This window comes from Lacerta agilis, chromosome 11 (genome assembly GCF_009819535.1).
Source record: "Lacerta agilis isolate rLacAgi1 chromosome 11, rLacAgi1.pri, whole genome shotgun sequence".
NCBI classification, from domain to species: domain Eukaryota; kingdom Metazoa; phylum Chordata; class Lepidosauria; order Squamata; family Lacertidae; genus Lacerta; species Lacerta agilis.
Window position 1 is genome coordinate 49,115,443 of NC_046322.1, and position 16,291 is coordinate 49,131,733.

Below are 16,291 nucleotides of genomic sequence, written 5' to 3' on the forward strand. Positions count from 1 at the left end.
GATGGTGTTCTTGCATTCATTCAGAGCTTGAAACAGTCTCTCATGTGTTTTTTCTATTGTAGATTCTATAAAGGGGTCAGAGAACACACTGTAATTTATCCCCTTAAGAGGCAGTTTATTGCTTGATCCTTGGAGACCCTGCTGAGTAGAAGGGCTCTAATAAATTCATTACTAAACAAGTGGGAATATGTCTGAATGTTGTAATACGTCTTAGACTCACTGTGGTTGTTGGCTCCTAACTTGTCACACTTGTTCTTCTGAGGCTTCGATTTTGCTCTTGTACTTAGCATTTGTACTTTGTACTTCCTTTAAAACTTTGATTAATTGATAACAAGTAGGAGCAGAAATGTATAGACCAGGCATAGGCAACCTTCGGCTCTCCAGATGTTTCGGACTACAATTCCCATCACCCCTGACCACTGGTCCTGTTAGCTAGGGATCATGGGAGTTGTAGGCCAAAACATCTGGAGAGCCGAAGGTTGCCTATGCCTGGTATAGACGTTGTATAGACGATCACCCAACTGTAGTAGCAATAATACAAGTCACTAAAAATATGAGACTAGGATGCTTACTAAAATGTACTTGAAATAGTGCTTTCACATTTTAAGATTAGAAGAACTGATTAGCTGGTCCTCCCATTCCCTCTTCTCTCCTTACCCTTCTCCCCAATATACACATTTTTACTCTAAAATACAGTAATTTTCCTGTAAAATAGATATAATTTCTATTCCTTACATGAGTGAGTGAAGAGAAATACTGTAGTTGGAAAAACCTTTTTAAAAAAAAAAAAATAATTCAGTGGTGAAAAGCAAGTTTACAGTATAGCGTATTATTTAGGAAAAATAAGTTAATATAAGTGAGTCAGTGTTTTTCCTGATATTTCATAGCTGGAAGAAACACACCTAATAATAGTTATTATTTTTGTTTTCTAGATGCAGCAGTTGTTCCATGAAAACTACGAACACAACCGGAAGGGTTATATACAAGATCTTCACAACAGCAAAATTCACACAGCAATTACACTTCATCCAAATAAAAGGCCAGCCTATCAGTATAGGCTTCACAATTACATATTGACCCGTAAAATTTCAGAATTGCGTTATCGTACCATCCAGCTTCACCGGGAAAGTGCCCTCATGAGCAAGCTCAGTAACGATGAAATCAGCAAAGAAGACCAGCTTCTTGGAATGATGCCATCTTTCAACCGCTTTCAGCCACGTGACAGGAATGAAGTCATTGAATGGGAATTTTTGACTGGAAAGCTGCTTTACTCAATGGCTGAGAATCAGCCACCTAGACAGAGCATTAATAGCATCCTGCGGGCAGCGTTAGATGATACTGTAATGCAGGTAATGGAAATGATCAATGAGAACTCTAAATCTAGAGGAAGACTGATTGACTTCAATGAAATACAGTATGGGTACCGTAGGGTTGACCCTTTGCATGGTGTGGAATACATTCTGGATTTGCTTCTTTTGTATAAGAGGCACAAAGGAAGAAAAGTCACTGTTCCAGTTCGACGCCATGCCTACCTTCAACAATTATTTAGTAAACCATTTTTCAAAGAGGAAGAAGAGCTGGATGTAAGAAGCCTGGTAGAAAACGTGAACAGCGACATGCAGTCTTTCTCCTTCCTTTCTAATTCTCTGAAAATTTTTTCATCATTCCAAGGCACCAAAGAAATAGGGGGAAGCAGTGGCAAGAAGATTCACATTCTTGTCCCTCTCACAGGGAGATACGATATATTCCTAAGATTTATGGAGAATTTTGAAAAGACCTGCCTTATTTCCAAGCAGAACGTAAAGCTGGCAGTCATTCTCTTTAACTCTGATTCTGGTCAGGATTCCAGCAAACACACAGAGCTAATCAATGAATATCAAAAGAAGTATCCTATGGCGGACATGACCATCATTCCAATGTCGGGAGTTTTCTCTAGAGGTTTGGGTCTTGAAATGGCCTCCTCTAAGTTTGACAATGACACTTTGCTGCTATTTTGCGATGTTGATCTAATATTTACCCCCGATTTTCTCCAGCGGTGTAGAGCTAACACCATTCAAGGACAACAGGTTTATTACCCTATTATTTTCAGTCATTATGACCCCAAAGTAACACATGGGGGCAACCCTCCAGTGGACAGTAACTTTGTTTTCACAAAGAAAACTGGGTTTTGGAGGGACTATGGGTTTGGGATTACCTGCATTTACAAAAGTGACCTTGTGAATGCTGGTGGATTTGATACCTCTATTCAAGGCTGGGGACTTGAGGACGTAGACCTCTTTACTAAAGTAATAAATTCTGGACTTAAGGCGTTTAGGAGCCAAGAAGTGGGAGTTGTACATGTATTTCATCCAGTTCATTGTGATCCCAACCTAGATCCTAAACAATACAAGATGTGTTTGGGGTCCAAAGCAAGTACATTTGCCTCTGCCATGCAACTAGCTGAAATATGGCTAGAAAAACATTTAGGTGTCAGGTATAACCGAACACTCTCCTGACATTCTAACTTGCTCTGCCATCCTAGGGGATTTTACCTCATTCCTTCTTTCTTTTTGTTTGTTGCATTCTTACAACTCCATTTTTGTCTTCCAAAGGATATGTTTTCGACCTCAAACGAACAGAGTCTGCGATCAGGAACATTACAGATTCCTACTGAACTGATTCAGTGTGGTGTCTTTCTACTCTCTTTGATCAATAAACTGAGTGAAATCATGGCAATCAAATAATCCCACGGAGCACATCCATCACATGGAGCTGCATCAGAAGAGTGTTCTCTTTGGGCTTTAGGATGCCATATCAATCTTCATCATGTCTGTCAAACTTAATGTGATACAAATATTTTTTGGTGAAGATACCACAAAAGTGCTTTATGCTTCCTCTGGGAAAGAGACTCTGCCAAACCTGAGTTTTATAATTTATATGAGAACTAAAATAAACAGTATTATTCTTCATCTTTATAATTTTTAAAGTAAACAAATAACTGACTGTATCTCTATTTTTTTAAAAAGAGGAAAAACCACATACAAACTGAGGGTTTTCTTTCCAAGTGCAACTGGTACTGGCTACCAAGAACCTTAAATGTTGTACGCGAATGATCTTATTACCGTCTACTCTGAATGCAATTGGACTGTGTTTTCTCAAGGAAGCATGACTTAGTCAAATATTTACGTATGCTGAGAAGGTTTCTGAACCAATGTCCTTCATTTGCTGGCAAGAAGAAATCATGACACAATGTGGTTATTTATAATAAAACTACAGACACACCATATTTTTTTTGTCAAAGACAAGAATATGTTGCTTTGTCTCTGTTTAGAATGAGCCTCTAATATATAAATAATTTTATATTTTGTTCCTTTCATAAGACTGCACTTGATACAAAGGGAAATAAAAGGGTACTTAATATTGTCTTTTTATAATTGTGCATTAATATTGATATTCTGAACCAATCCTTGTTAAACTTAAAAGGAAATGTAATTATTTAAGTATGAAATTACTATTGCTGGTCAAAGTTCTTGCCAATATATTTATATTAGTGAAGGTTTATAGGAAATGGAATGTGTTAAGACCTCTCTCTGAAGAATACAGCAATGTCAAGGTATATTTGTGGAATACTGAATGGAAAATCAATTAGATACCAAAATGTTAGGTCTGTTTTTTGTATTATTATTATTATTATTTGTAAAAGCAAAGGAATAGCCATTTCAAACCATTTCTTTCCCAAATTCTTTTAAACTGCATTTATGACAGAGAGGTAGAATATTTTGTAACAAAACTGTTCTAAGAATCCAGAGGACATATCCAAGAAATGTAAAAAAATAATAATAATAATCAAGATGCATATCTAATATAATGCAATCAACAGGGAACCTGAGAATATAATATTTATGGATGTTCTAAGGAAGCAACCCCCCTTATAATATGTGTTCAAATGCATCATATGTATCTCTTTTGGTTATGATAACACTTGAATGGGCTCATAAGGCTTGTAGGGGAATGCCCTTGAGCGGCATTAAAACATGTATCCTCAAAACTCCTTTTAAAAAATGACGAAAGTCCCACCTAGCAATCATGTATCTATATACCCTTAAACCATCATGAATTGTAACTGGAGAGACATCACATAGAGGATGTAAGAACTAGTAGTGAAGAAAAATATCGTGAATTGATTGGAATATTGTGGTCAGAGCGACAAGGTATTATCACCAGGTTCCCAAAGCCTTTTCCTGCCATATTTTAATCTTACATTCTTCTCAGTGTTGGGGAATTCTTAAATTATGATTTGCTTTTCCTGCCCTTCATCTCTCAGAATCTCCCTGCATATCTGAACAATCACAGTTCACAGTCCTTTGCGCATGTACATATTTCATGGCTAGCAATCCATACTAGTTCAAAACAAGCGAAGCACGCCTTTCCACCAAGCACTAGCCGTTTCTCTCCTCTTGTGGTTGAGCGTTGCTACAAGTTGCACCCTGCATTGCTTGCGCACTTCATTGAAACCAGGTTGGCGCTGTCATGAAATAACTAGCATCTAGGGGTTTGTCCCTGGCATATATTTAGCCTAAGGTATAAAACCTTCTGCCAGATGACACTGTCATAAATTCTTGCATGCATAGTAAAAGTTTAGGTTTATCAAAAACTTCACTAATGCAAAAGCTAGATCTGGGTAAGCCAACACATTAGATTGATGTGTCCATCACAGTACTCCCATCGCCTTACATGAAGTCAGATTAGGAATCATTCATTTTTCTGGCATTTAGACAAGATGCTGAAAGGCAGAAGAACTCACAGTCTCAATCCTTTGTCTCTGAAATATGTTGTTTTCCCCAGTTACTGATATAAATTCTTCAAATTGACAAACGTAACCATATGTCAAAGCCAAAACCTTTACTTTCCATGATCTGCACATTCTTATGGTGTTCTGTTTTAATTTATCCAGCCAAGCCAAGCTTTGTTTGAAACTCCAGATAATTTACAATTTGACTATATATATATGCCATTTGACTGTGCACAGCATTTGAAAAAACTAAGCTCATTGCTGACGGCAAATAAGTCCTGACAGTCTGTCTTAATTATTCCTTTATATACCTGCTAAAATATTTGTGCTCACCTTTGAACTAAATTTAAATTGTTTGATCAGACTAAATTGCACCATAGAGCATGAACTGAACTGGGTGACTGCAGAGGGAGTTCTGTGTATTAAGGACTTGCCGGATCGGGTCCTGTGTTAAAAAAAAAACACTTTAAAATGTTAGTTCCTACTATTTAGAGATATTTATTTAGTGTATGACGAATTCATTTGTTTATATGATGGATTTCTTTGTTACAAACTGGATTATAAATGTTTGTTATAAAATATTGCATTGTGTTTGGAATAACTGTTCTCAGATAAATCGTGGTAGCTATTTTGTGGGAGCAGATACCTTCTATAAATGACACTGACATAAAGGTTGTAGTCAACTGGGGTTTTGCCATGCCCAAGTCCTAGTGGGTGAATAGGAGCTGTGCCCAAAAAAGTACAGCTGTTGTCCACTCCAAAGGATCCTGCTGAATTGCAGGTCGATTCCTGATGAGTTATACCCAGAATTAGAAAATACAACACAGCACTATGTTGTGAACATACGTCTCAAAACTACATTATCTTACAGTTCCCCCCCTTTCATCTGGTGTCTTGTTCAAGCATCATTGCTTATGTTTCAAGCATGTCTTTTTGACAGTATAGATAGTAATAGCTGATTTCTCCAGACATCCTGAAGATAAAATGATATATTATTTCTCACACAATTCTCTATTAATTTATGGTTGGGGAAAATGTGTAATTTGAAGTGCAAATGAAAACAGAGATATTTTGTCCTCTCAATTCAACTTAGTTTTAATTGTAGTTTAATTAGAAGTATATCTGGCAGAGAACCTTTGGTGCTAGCTAGTCATGTTGATTTTAGCCATTTGCTTGTGGTACAAGTTTTACAAGAGACCTAATGATCGTGCAAAGGTTTTCCTTCCTCTTGAAACAGTTTGGAATACTGCAACTGAGATCAACAGTCATGTGGGACTTGTTGTTGTTCAGTCGTTCAGTCGTGTCCGACTCTTCGTGACCCCATGGACCAGAGCACGCCAGGCACGCCTATCCTTCACTGCCTCTCGCAGTTTGGCCAAACTCATGTTAGTAGCTTCGAGAACACTGTCCAACCATCTCATCCTCTGTAGGACCCTGTTTTATGTAAAATTCCCAAATGCCAAGGACAAATGACTGCATATAAGAGTAGGATATATTCATTCCCCCCATGCACACCCACAACTCATTACTGCAAGAGTTGTATTGTAAAATACTATCTGCCCAATTACACATTACCCACCTCCATGAAAGAAGTGAGTAGGTTTTAAGGAGAAAAAAAAAATATTAAACCTGTTCAACATAATGCTTGTATTTATCCTTTCATTTTTCCAGTAACTGTGTACCCCCATCCTGTCTACCCTTGGCATATTTCAAGATGGTTAGTCAAAAATGCCACCGACCTAATTAGCCAGCAATCAGATTAAAGGCACTGATCTAATTAAAGATTTTAAAAGAGGGGAAAGAGGAATCAGTAATGCAAGGTGAATAACAATGCTGGTTTCTCCACTCCTAAGGCCATGAGCCTTCCACAGGCCTTGTTACATGTCCTCTTCAACTGGTTTATTTGTTTGTTTGCTGAATTTCTATATCACACTTTGCCCAAAGCTCACGCCGTGGTTTTTGCCTGGCTGAAATGTGTTGTTGAACTATAATAGATAAAGCCTTTTGCTTGTTTCAGAAATGGAGAGGGGCATGTTTATGGAAACACTAGGATTTTGCATGGCTGAGATGTAGGTATGAATTCCATCATCCATTGTCTCACCCAATTTTGGCCTCTGGCTCCAACCAAGCATTGTCATGTGACCCCCCCCCCAAACATTACTTCCAGACTAGAAAAATCTTCTGCACCTGTTCTCTATGGACACTAATGTCCACTTCAGAGAGTGGAGTGTCATATTCCTGAAAGGGTTAAAATTCGGAAGGTAAACTAAATCTGTCTAAACTTCCCCTAAATGTTGTGGTAATGGAAATTTGCAAGGGGTGGTAGGGGAAGGAGAGTTCTACAACATGTTTATGTACTTCCTGTTTCAAATAGGGTTCCCATCTATTCATTTTGTAAAGACGTATTCCTATTATGGGAGCACCTGTTTCAAGGAGAAGACATAGGGTGCATTCAGATGTGAGATTATTGCGTTAGGGGACCCTCAATTAAGTTCCACTGCCTGGCTCCCTCAATTTTAGCCAAATCATTTCCCCATAGTCTTCTGAAAGCAGTAGCTAAGTTGAACGTCTGTTGTGAAATCACACAGTGATGAAACTTTTTTAATTGTAAAGCAAAACTATAATTTAAATAACAGAAAAGTGTGTTTTCACTTTACGTAAAAGCAAACATCCATGCGGAACCAATGATAAGCTTTGTCCAATTTATTTTCTTCATTCCACAACATTCTAGTTTCTTGAGTAATGCTGTTCCAGGACACATAATAAGGACAGAAAGCCATGTCTGACTATATTTCTGTATGGATGAGTAAGGCTTTTAAAGGGTTTCCTTGATTCACTGGGATTCCTGGATGAACAAGGAAAGGTTAGGGATGAAGTAATACCATTCATGAGGCTATTAAAGTATTGCTGACAGGCAAATGGAAATCATTTGCAACAGAAGTAGAAACTCATTCAAGAAAGTGCTCTGCTTCAGCTTTTTTCCTTAAACCAAAACCAGAAATACCATTTTAGGAGAGGTTTGTGGCAAATCTAAAAGGGTAAATGCCAGAAAGTAGGAAAACTTGGAAAAGTGGTACTGAAAGAGTGAATCATGGAAATTTTTCAGCACTGTAGTTGCACATTAATAAAACGAATACTAGCCTCAGGAATGTAAAAGACTCCAGACTAAACTAATTGGCAAGATGATATAGCCGTTCATCTTGACATCAGCTGTGTTCAATACAGTATTTTTGGTCACAACATTTATTTTTATTTTTTTAATTTTTATTTAGTTCATTTTCCATTTTACCAAAAAACAACAAGAATCTACACATCACCAAAAGTAACAAAAGAAAATGGACATGCTGTTATGTGATTTACACACAGATCTACATACTTACAACATATTTTACACACAGCTCTACATACTTACTATCCTCATACATTCCAAAAAAACCCCACAGAAGCAAAAAACAAACAAACACACAATTACACTTACATATATTTTCCGAAACAACAACTTATTAATTAACCTAACGCACAAGACTTTATAAATGCCTAATAGCTTAGAAACAAAAAAGTATTTAAACTACAATTATTTTCTTCCCCCTGTTCTTTCTTTTCTAAGACTTGTGCGCCTTCATTTCTTATCTTGACTTCTTGGTCACAACATTTAAAGCACTCTTACACCAATTTGACAGTCATGACTTCCCTCAAATAATCTTGCAAGCTGGATGTTAAGGATGTTAAGAATGCTGGAAATTGTAGGTCTGTGAGAGGTCTCCTAACAAACCTCGGAGAGTGAGTTCTTTAAATGTGGTGTGTATGTGATCAACAGTGGAGGCATTCATAGCTTAGTGGGAGCTTAGTGGGAATCCTTGCGTAGGTTTTTGGAATCGACCAGGGCTATCTTTTTATTGGACAACACAAGGCTTCCATAACAATTAGCTTACTTGTGCAGGATATTACATTGTCAAGGTTCTTCCATGGCTTAAGCTGATATTTATTGTGTGGCTGAGCTTAAAAAAGGTAAAGGACCCCTGACAGTTAAGTCTGTCTCGGGTTGCGGCGCTCATCTCGCTTTACTGGCCGAGGGAGCCAACGTTTGTCCGCAGACAGTTTTTCTCAAGTCATGTGGCCAGCATGAGTAAGCTGCTTCTAGCGAAACCAGAGCAGCGCACGGAAATGCCGTTAACCTTCCCGCCGGAGCGGTACTTATTTATCTACTTGCACTTTGATGTGCTTTCGAACTGCTAGGTTGGCAGGAGCTGGGACCGAACAACGGGAGCTCACCCCATTGCGGGGATTCGAACCGCCGACCTTCCTATCGGCAGGCCCAAGGCTCAGTGGTTTACACCACAGTGCCACCCGCATCCCTTGTGGCTGAGCTTACTTTAGTTTATTTATTGTGTCAGAGAAAGGAATCCCAAGGTGATTTACAAGAACAGCAAAGTATGAAACAACGTAATACAAAAATTGAAATACAAAACAAATATCCTAAAATGGTTCATCCAAATTCACTAAAAACAAAAATATCCACCCCAACTGAGCACAATAATGAACACTGACAACAACCACTCAAAGCAGGACTACTGAAACTGTCGAAATGCCCAGCAAAAAACACAAAAAGACACACAAAAAGACATTACTGCCTGATGCCAAAGAGCCTTTTGCAGGCAAGTCGTAACAGTTGCACTGATATAATAAATCTCATACGAGGGATTGCATGTACTGAAATGAAATGAGAAAAACTGGGTTAGGAAACTGCTTCATTTTGATTTTACCAAGTATGGGAGTATCATGAGACCCAGACCTCAAATATAATTGTAAATTCACTTGCAAGTCTATAGTATATAGTTAGGATATTGGTAAGAAGGGGAGATGTCTAAAAATAAATTCCTGCTTTGTTCAAAATGCAGCTTTGATTGTAGTTTTCTTTCTCCCACCATTACATAGCTAACAATTATCCATCCTGAAAATTGAAATATTTAGAAAGACATCTCCTCTTATTTCAGGAAAGCTCTTAAAAGCCAAGCCAAATGGCTCCAAATGTGTTTCATTTCTACAGACAGGGCAGGAAGATTAACGGGGAAGTTCCTCCCCATCCTTCTTAGCAATATCATTATTAGCTTATAACCCATGGCAATCTCTTAACGTCTTGAGTTCTAAATTGGATTTCTTAGAACTGGCCTCTTTTATCAAGAAAGATGTGTAACTTCATGAATGAAAATTCTGGGCTCCATTCCCGTTTTAGAAAAATTGATTTTTTTTACAATTTGAACCATTAATTGATGCAAGTAAAAATTGCAGAAGCAAATTCCTTTGCTGGAACCTCAACGTGACGAACACTAAGGCAAGGGTTGAATGGAAATATCAGCTAAGGACACAGAGGAACAGGAGAAGGAGTGCTGTTTTTAAAAAAAAAAAAAAAAAAAAACCAAACAAACACTGACTTGGAGGGGCTTATCAAATTCCTTTACAATTCTTCCATTAAACAGTGATGCCCTCCTAAATAAACATGTTGTGCTGTAGCAGCCTGCACACTGTCAAATGGTTGGGCATGTACTTTTTAAATTGCTGCCTTTTCCAAGTCAAGGAAAAGGGTAGGTTGTTTGGAAACATCTGAGGAGTAGTCAGGGCAGAGGTCCTGACAGGTTCATCTACAGCAGTGATGGCCAAACTTGGCCCTCCAGCTGTTTTGGGACTACAATTCCCATCATCCCTGGCCACTGGTCCTGTTAGCTAGGGATGATGGGAGTTGTAGTCCCAAAACAGCCGGAGGGCCAAGTTTGGCCATCACTGATCTGCAGCGAAACGTTGAGCCATTGTACTAGAGCCAAGGTGGTTGTGTCCACGACATACAAAATACCTTCTTAGGCAATACCCAGTGCAGCTCTGCCGACCTCAGTTGCCTTGGACCGTTACAGAGGGAGCAACTTCGGTGTGGTTTAGGCTAACAGAACTTATCATTAATTCTGTCAATAGCAGCAAAAGGAGAAATGTGAAAGAAGGAAAGCACAACCTTAGACACAGAGCCGAAGCAGGCAGCATGCGGGAAGTCTGTGATCAAATTTCCTCCTCTCCTTCCCCTACTTGTCTGGGGCATAAAATACTGTCATAGAATTGTAGAGCTGGAAGGCTCATATTGGAGAATCCCCTATAATGCAGGAATCTGTTGCCCAACGTAGGGCTCAAACCCACAACCCTGAGATCAAGGGTCTCATGCTGTCGTGACTGAGCTACCCTGGACTTAGTATTCTGGAGCAAAACGGTAGCCACTCCATTGCTAGACAGCTGTGTTTTTGAGATGGCGCCACAGCTGTATGGCAGCATCCATACAGTTTTGTTTCATTTCTTAGTCTATTACGATGCAAACTGCACATCTGTGATCATGAAATTGACCTGGTGTTGCTTGGTTGTGCATAGAGGGACTGTACCTGTGATTGATAGGCAGGAAAGGAGCCAGAATAAAACTCTGACCTCTAATAGATCCTGTGCAGCTAACTCAAAAATTCCTTGAGGCAAATGTAAGTGGAGGAATCCAATGCCCCAGAGACTGCTTTGCAGAAAAATAAAATCAAAAGTCTCTTTATATTGCTTATTCCTGTGACCGTATGCACACGGAGAGGGAATCTTTGTTTTCGTGACTTCTTTTCTTTAGCAAACTGTACATACTATGGCTTCATATTTAAATGTGGTGCTAAACATTAATCGTGGAAACAATGAAATAATATAAAAAACCTACACCAGGTTTATTTAGCTGTACTGGTCTGGTGTGAGTCTACTGAACTATGTCAGTCAGTCAGTTTTATTACGGCAAAAGCCAGCAGCACAGAAAATCATAAATCCAAACAGAGAAAAATCGGCACCAACATCACCAGAGATAAAACAATTACACAAAGGAACTTTACAATGTGTTATTCAATAAAAGAGATTTACGCTTCTCAATAGCTAAAGTGCAGAATTTAGCCACATCATATGATACTAGACTTGAAGAATCCTCCAGAAGATGTAATTCACTAATGAACTATGTAATTCACTAATGGACAGAGAAAATGGAATGGATAAATACGACTCTGGAATTTCCATTTTTCTCTTAGATTCCTACATTGCAGGGGGTTGGACTAGATCAGGGGTCAGCAAACTTTTTCAGCAGGGGGCTGGTCCACTGTCCCTCAGACCTTGTGGTGCGCTGGACTATATTTTGGAGGGGGGGGAAACGAATTCCTATACCCCACAAATAACCCAGAGATGCATTTTAAATAAAAGCACACATTCTACTCATGTAAAAACACCAGGTAAGTCCCACAAATAACCCAGAGATGCATTTTAAATAAAAGGACACATTCTACTCATGTAAAAACATGCTGATTCCTGGACCAACCACAGGCCGGATTGAGAAGGCGATTGGGCTGGATCTGGCCCCCAGGCCTTAGTTTGCCTACCCATGAACCAAATGACCCTTAGGGTGAGAAGGCAAGTTTTGTTTGCTGATACTGAATTATGCTTTACATTTTTGACAGTGTTCCAGTGGTGCCTAAAGTCATTCTGTAGCAGGCTTGTATGTTTTGATTGGAGATTTCCATTGAGCCAGAGTTGGGGGAAGGATTATTTTAACAAAATATGCTCCATGTAAGAGCAGCAGTGGGAGGAAGCATGTGTGCAAGTACATTGATTTACAAACCATATGGGAAGACATCGAATGTGCTTGCCGGTGCTTTCTTGCTAAAAATGCATTTATTCAGTTATTCTGGTTTGATGTGAAATCCAGAATAAACATGAATAATACCGAGGAATCTGTTTCTCTATAAAACCTATTTTAAGTAACTGGTCCAAATGGAACAGAAGATTTGTTATCGAACTATGTCCCAGACCATGTCTGGAAGATGAGATATTAAACAAAAGACATACACACACCTTGGATGAGAATAATTTTAATATCTTGAAAATAGGAAAAAGAATATCATCACATCTTAATACTCTAATACATTTTGTAGGCCCTTCACTTTAGACAGTTGTGTTTGTGTGACAAATTCATTGCAGTCATTCTCTGAAGATGAATTTATGTTTCCTCACTTGCTGAGAGGTATTTAGAAAGAATAATCTGAATCAGCAGTTGCTTTCAGGTGTCTGATATTTGCTCACCATGACAGCTTTGTATTGGATTAGATTTTGTAATATCTTTTATGCAAATATCTTGCCCTGAGGAAAAAGTCAGGGTGGACAATGTGTGTTTCATTGGTCATTTAAGGAGATAAACGGATGACCTTTCCAGATGTTTGCAAAGAGTTGGTGCGGTACAGTTTACTAAGGTTTCAATCTTATGAACTAGAGGAAGTAAGTCCCACTGAAAGTAATTTTGGTGGTGGGGATATTATTCTTAGCAAAGAACCATCAGATATATTCAGAATTAACTATAGCAATAATATCAACCAAGGACAAACAGACACCCTTTCTTTAAGCAAAGGGATCTGTGAATGTGTTCTTACATTGCTGATAAACTCTTATGCTGTGGCAATGTTTCTTGTGGCTGGGAGCCACACATTACCAGAACCTCCATGATAGCTGGATATCATTTCTTTTTTTTGGGGGGGGGGGGGTTTACAGGGACAAGGGAAAATCTTGACATTCCAATCCATTGAATGTCTACTTAGAAGTATGCCCCATTGAGTTGAATTGGATTTCCTCCCAGGTATGTATAGGGTTGGGCTTTTTAGAAGAATGCAAACTTTCAGAAAAAACGTGCTGCCCCATTTCAACTCTTTCCTAGTTTCATATAGGACAGGGGAATAAAATGTCTTTATTTTTTTTTTACTACTGGAAGGAATTGTGTCTGTAGGCAGTTTTGCCCATGTGCCCATTTCACACAGTGTTATATAAATCTCAGATAGACCAACTTTTTCCTACACCTAGCAGCCTATTTATAAAACTGCAAGGAGTCTGTATGCTTTTACGTCACTGCTTCATAACAGCATGGTCAGAAAGACTGCAGAGGGAGTTGTCAGGTCAATTACTAATGGTTTTGTAATGCCTTTCCCTGAACTTGAAAGAATTCTGGGTTTCATTACTTCACTCTTTCCTCTCTCGTGTACTTTTGTTTGAAACCCTCAACTGAAAAGGAACAGAAAAAACACAGCCGGCTCCCTTCTGGGGAAAAAGCAAAGCCAGCTGCACTACCAAAGTCTGTCTCCATCCTTAAGCGATGGAGCACACAGGTTCCCTGATGGGCGAAAAGCAGGAATAACGAGAAATTGGGCGGTCTTTATATTAACAAAAATGGACCTGGTGGTATGCCAGGTAAAAATAACTGAGTAGCTTTTGCTAGCATTCGGAGAGTATGTTCTTTTGGAGAATAACGTCCTGTTCTTTTCCTGCTCCAGTTTAGGGTCCCAGTTTTCGACTGCTACATTTGCTTCTTTCACAGTCACACAAAGGCAAATGGTGTTGGCCGATGTGGAAAAAACAAAAACAAAAACCACATTAGGCCAATACATTTATTAGGCCAATCCAAATAATACAACATAGGGTACCAGCTTTTGAATGCTCCAGAACTCTGCAACAGCCTAGTCAATAAACAAAGGTCAGGGGAATGTGTTCACAGCAGTATTCAAGGCAGCACACAGAGAAGTGAAACCTCTCACATGCACACACTTAAAGCCAAAAATAATACAAGCATCAGCCTGAGGACACAAGCAGAGCCCTGTTGAATCAGCCCAGTGATCCATCTAGCCCAGAATCCTCTTTTCCACAGGGACCAATCAGGTGCCTCTGGCTAGCCTGCAAGCAGGGCCAGAAGGCAGGAACCCTCTCCCATTTCTGCTCCTCAACAACTAGTTTTCAGTAGCATACTCGAATACCTCAAAGCAGTAAGGTGGTCCCACAAGAGGAGCACAGCTACCACAAACCTATTGCCAGGCTAGAAACCTGCAACAGTGTCTTTCATTGTTCCACATCAGAGCCTCCTTGCACATCAAGTTAGTAAGCGTGCATAGAATTACATAGTTTGGAGAGGGTATGGATGGCCTGAAGGAGCATCTTCACCCCCATCATTCAGCTCTGAGGTCCAGCTCCGAGGGCCTTCTGGTGGTTCCCTCAGTGCGAGCAGTGAGGTTACAGGGAACCAGGTAGAGGGCCTTCTCGGTAGTGGTGCCCGCCCTGTGGAACACCCTCCCACCAGATGTCGAGGAAATAACTACCTGACTTTTAGAAGATGTCTGAAGGCAGCCCTGTTTAAGGAAGTTTTTAATGTTTGATGTTCTATTGCATTTTTAATATTCTGTTGGGAGCTGCCCGGTATGGCTGGGGGAGCCCAGCCAGATGGGCAGGGTATTATTATTATTATTATTATTATTATTATTATTATTATTATATTCTTTTCTGCCCAATATCTCCAATAGCTATCAAGCTTGCACTTGAAGACATCCAACAAGAGATCGTCCACCACCCCTTTATTTTATTTAACAAAATTCATATGCCTCTTTACTCAACAGAAAGCCTCCAAGTGCTATGCCTTTAGAGCAGTGCCATTTTTCTAGAAAAAGAGGCGCTGGAACTCATCTCTTTGAATAGCAATGGCTCCCACCTGAGAGGTGCTGGAACTCACCTGAGAAGTGTCGGGACTTTGTTTCGGCGAGTTCCCGCTGAAAGCCCCGCTTCAGAGTAATATGTCCTGTCCAGGAAATAAGGCTCTGTCTTAAGAGTGTGCACCCATCCAATTCCCAGCAACTATGTGTCTTTGCTGGAAAATAGCCACATTTGAAACCTTTTTTACTTGACACCCGCTTGCTCCGTAAGACGCAGGTATGAGCCCACTACTGTCTGCTGCTCTGCATCTGTCAACCAATCTTTAAGCTGCTTGTTGGCCGGCCGGCAATAATTTAGTGCTGTTCTAGTTTTGCACCGCATCATCGTGTGGTTTTCCCTGTGCTCTGTGCTGACCTCGTATCTTGCTGCAAGTATTTCGTAGCATAATCTTACCTCGAGGACTGTTCTCTCATGGAGGGGATTATACACCACTCCCATTAATACTAATGGAGTTATATGCATCATTGGCTCTAGAGACTATAAAATGTATGCACGACACACTCCTCCAAAATATAATCCCATTGAATAGTGATGGCACATTTGTGTTTCTCACAGCAAATTATACTGAGAGAAAGGCAACTGTTTTTGTACGATGCTGAGCCACTCATGTATTTTTATCTTATTTTGCAGCTCATGATTATATTAGGATGGGCACACATTCACAGAGCCACGTTTTCAAAACAGTTTTGCATAAATTAAATGCTGATAGAGAATGCTCTGCTTTGGGGGTTATTTTATTTCCAAGTAACTTGGTTCAGTAATCCCCTTTCCTGACTGCCTCAACAAAAGCTATCTGGGCCCCAGGGATTCTTCCATATATGTCCATTGTTAGTTTCAATAGGTAGGTCAAAGAACAGAAACAGACTCAGGAGTCGTAAAATGCTTCAGTGCAAGGGTGGTTAAAAAAAAAAACACACCTGACTGACGAGAATCAGAAGATTGGACAATTAGCTTGTT

The 16,291-nt window shown here is 39.5% G+C and overlaps 1 protein-coding gene across 1 annotated transcript in view; it reads left to right on the forward strand.

Moving 5' to 3' along the window:
* Positions 1–3,798, forward strand: part of CHSY3 (chondroitin sulfate synthase 3) — a 98,274-nt gene extending 94,476 nt beyond the window's left edge. Inside the window, 1 exon segment of the mRNA XM_033164124.1 lies at positions 933–3,798. Coding sequence (XP_033020015.1) covers positions 933–2,495 — 1,563 coding nt within the window. The 3' untranslated portion in view covers positions 2,496–3,798.
* Positions 3,799–16,291: the final 12,493 nt, after the last annotated feature.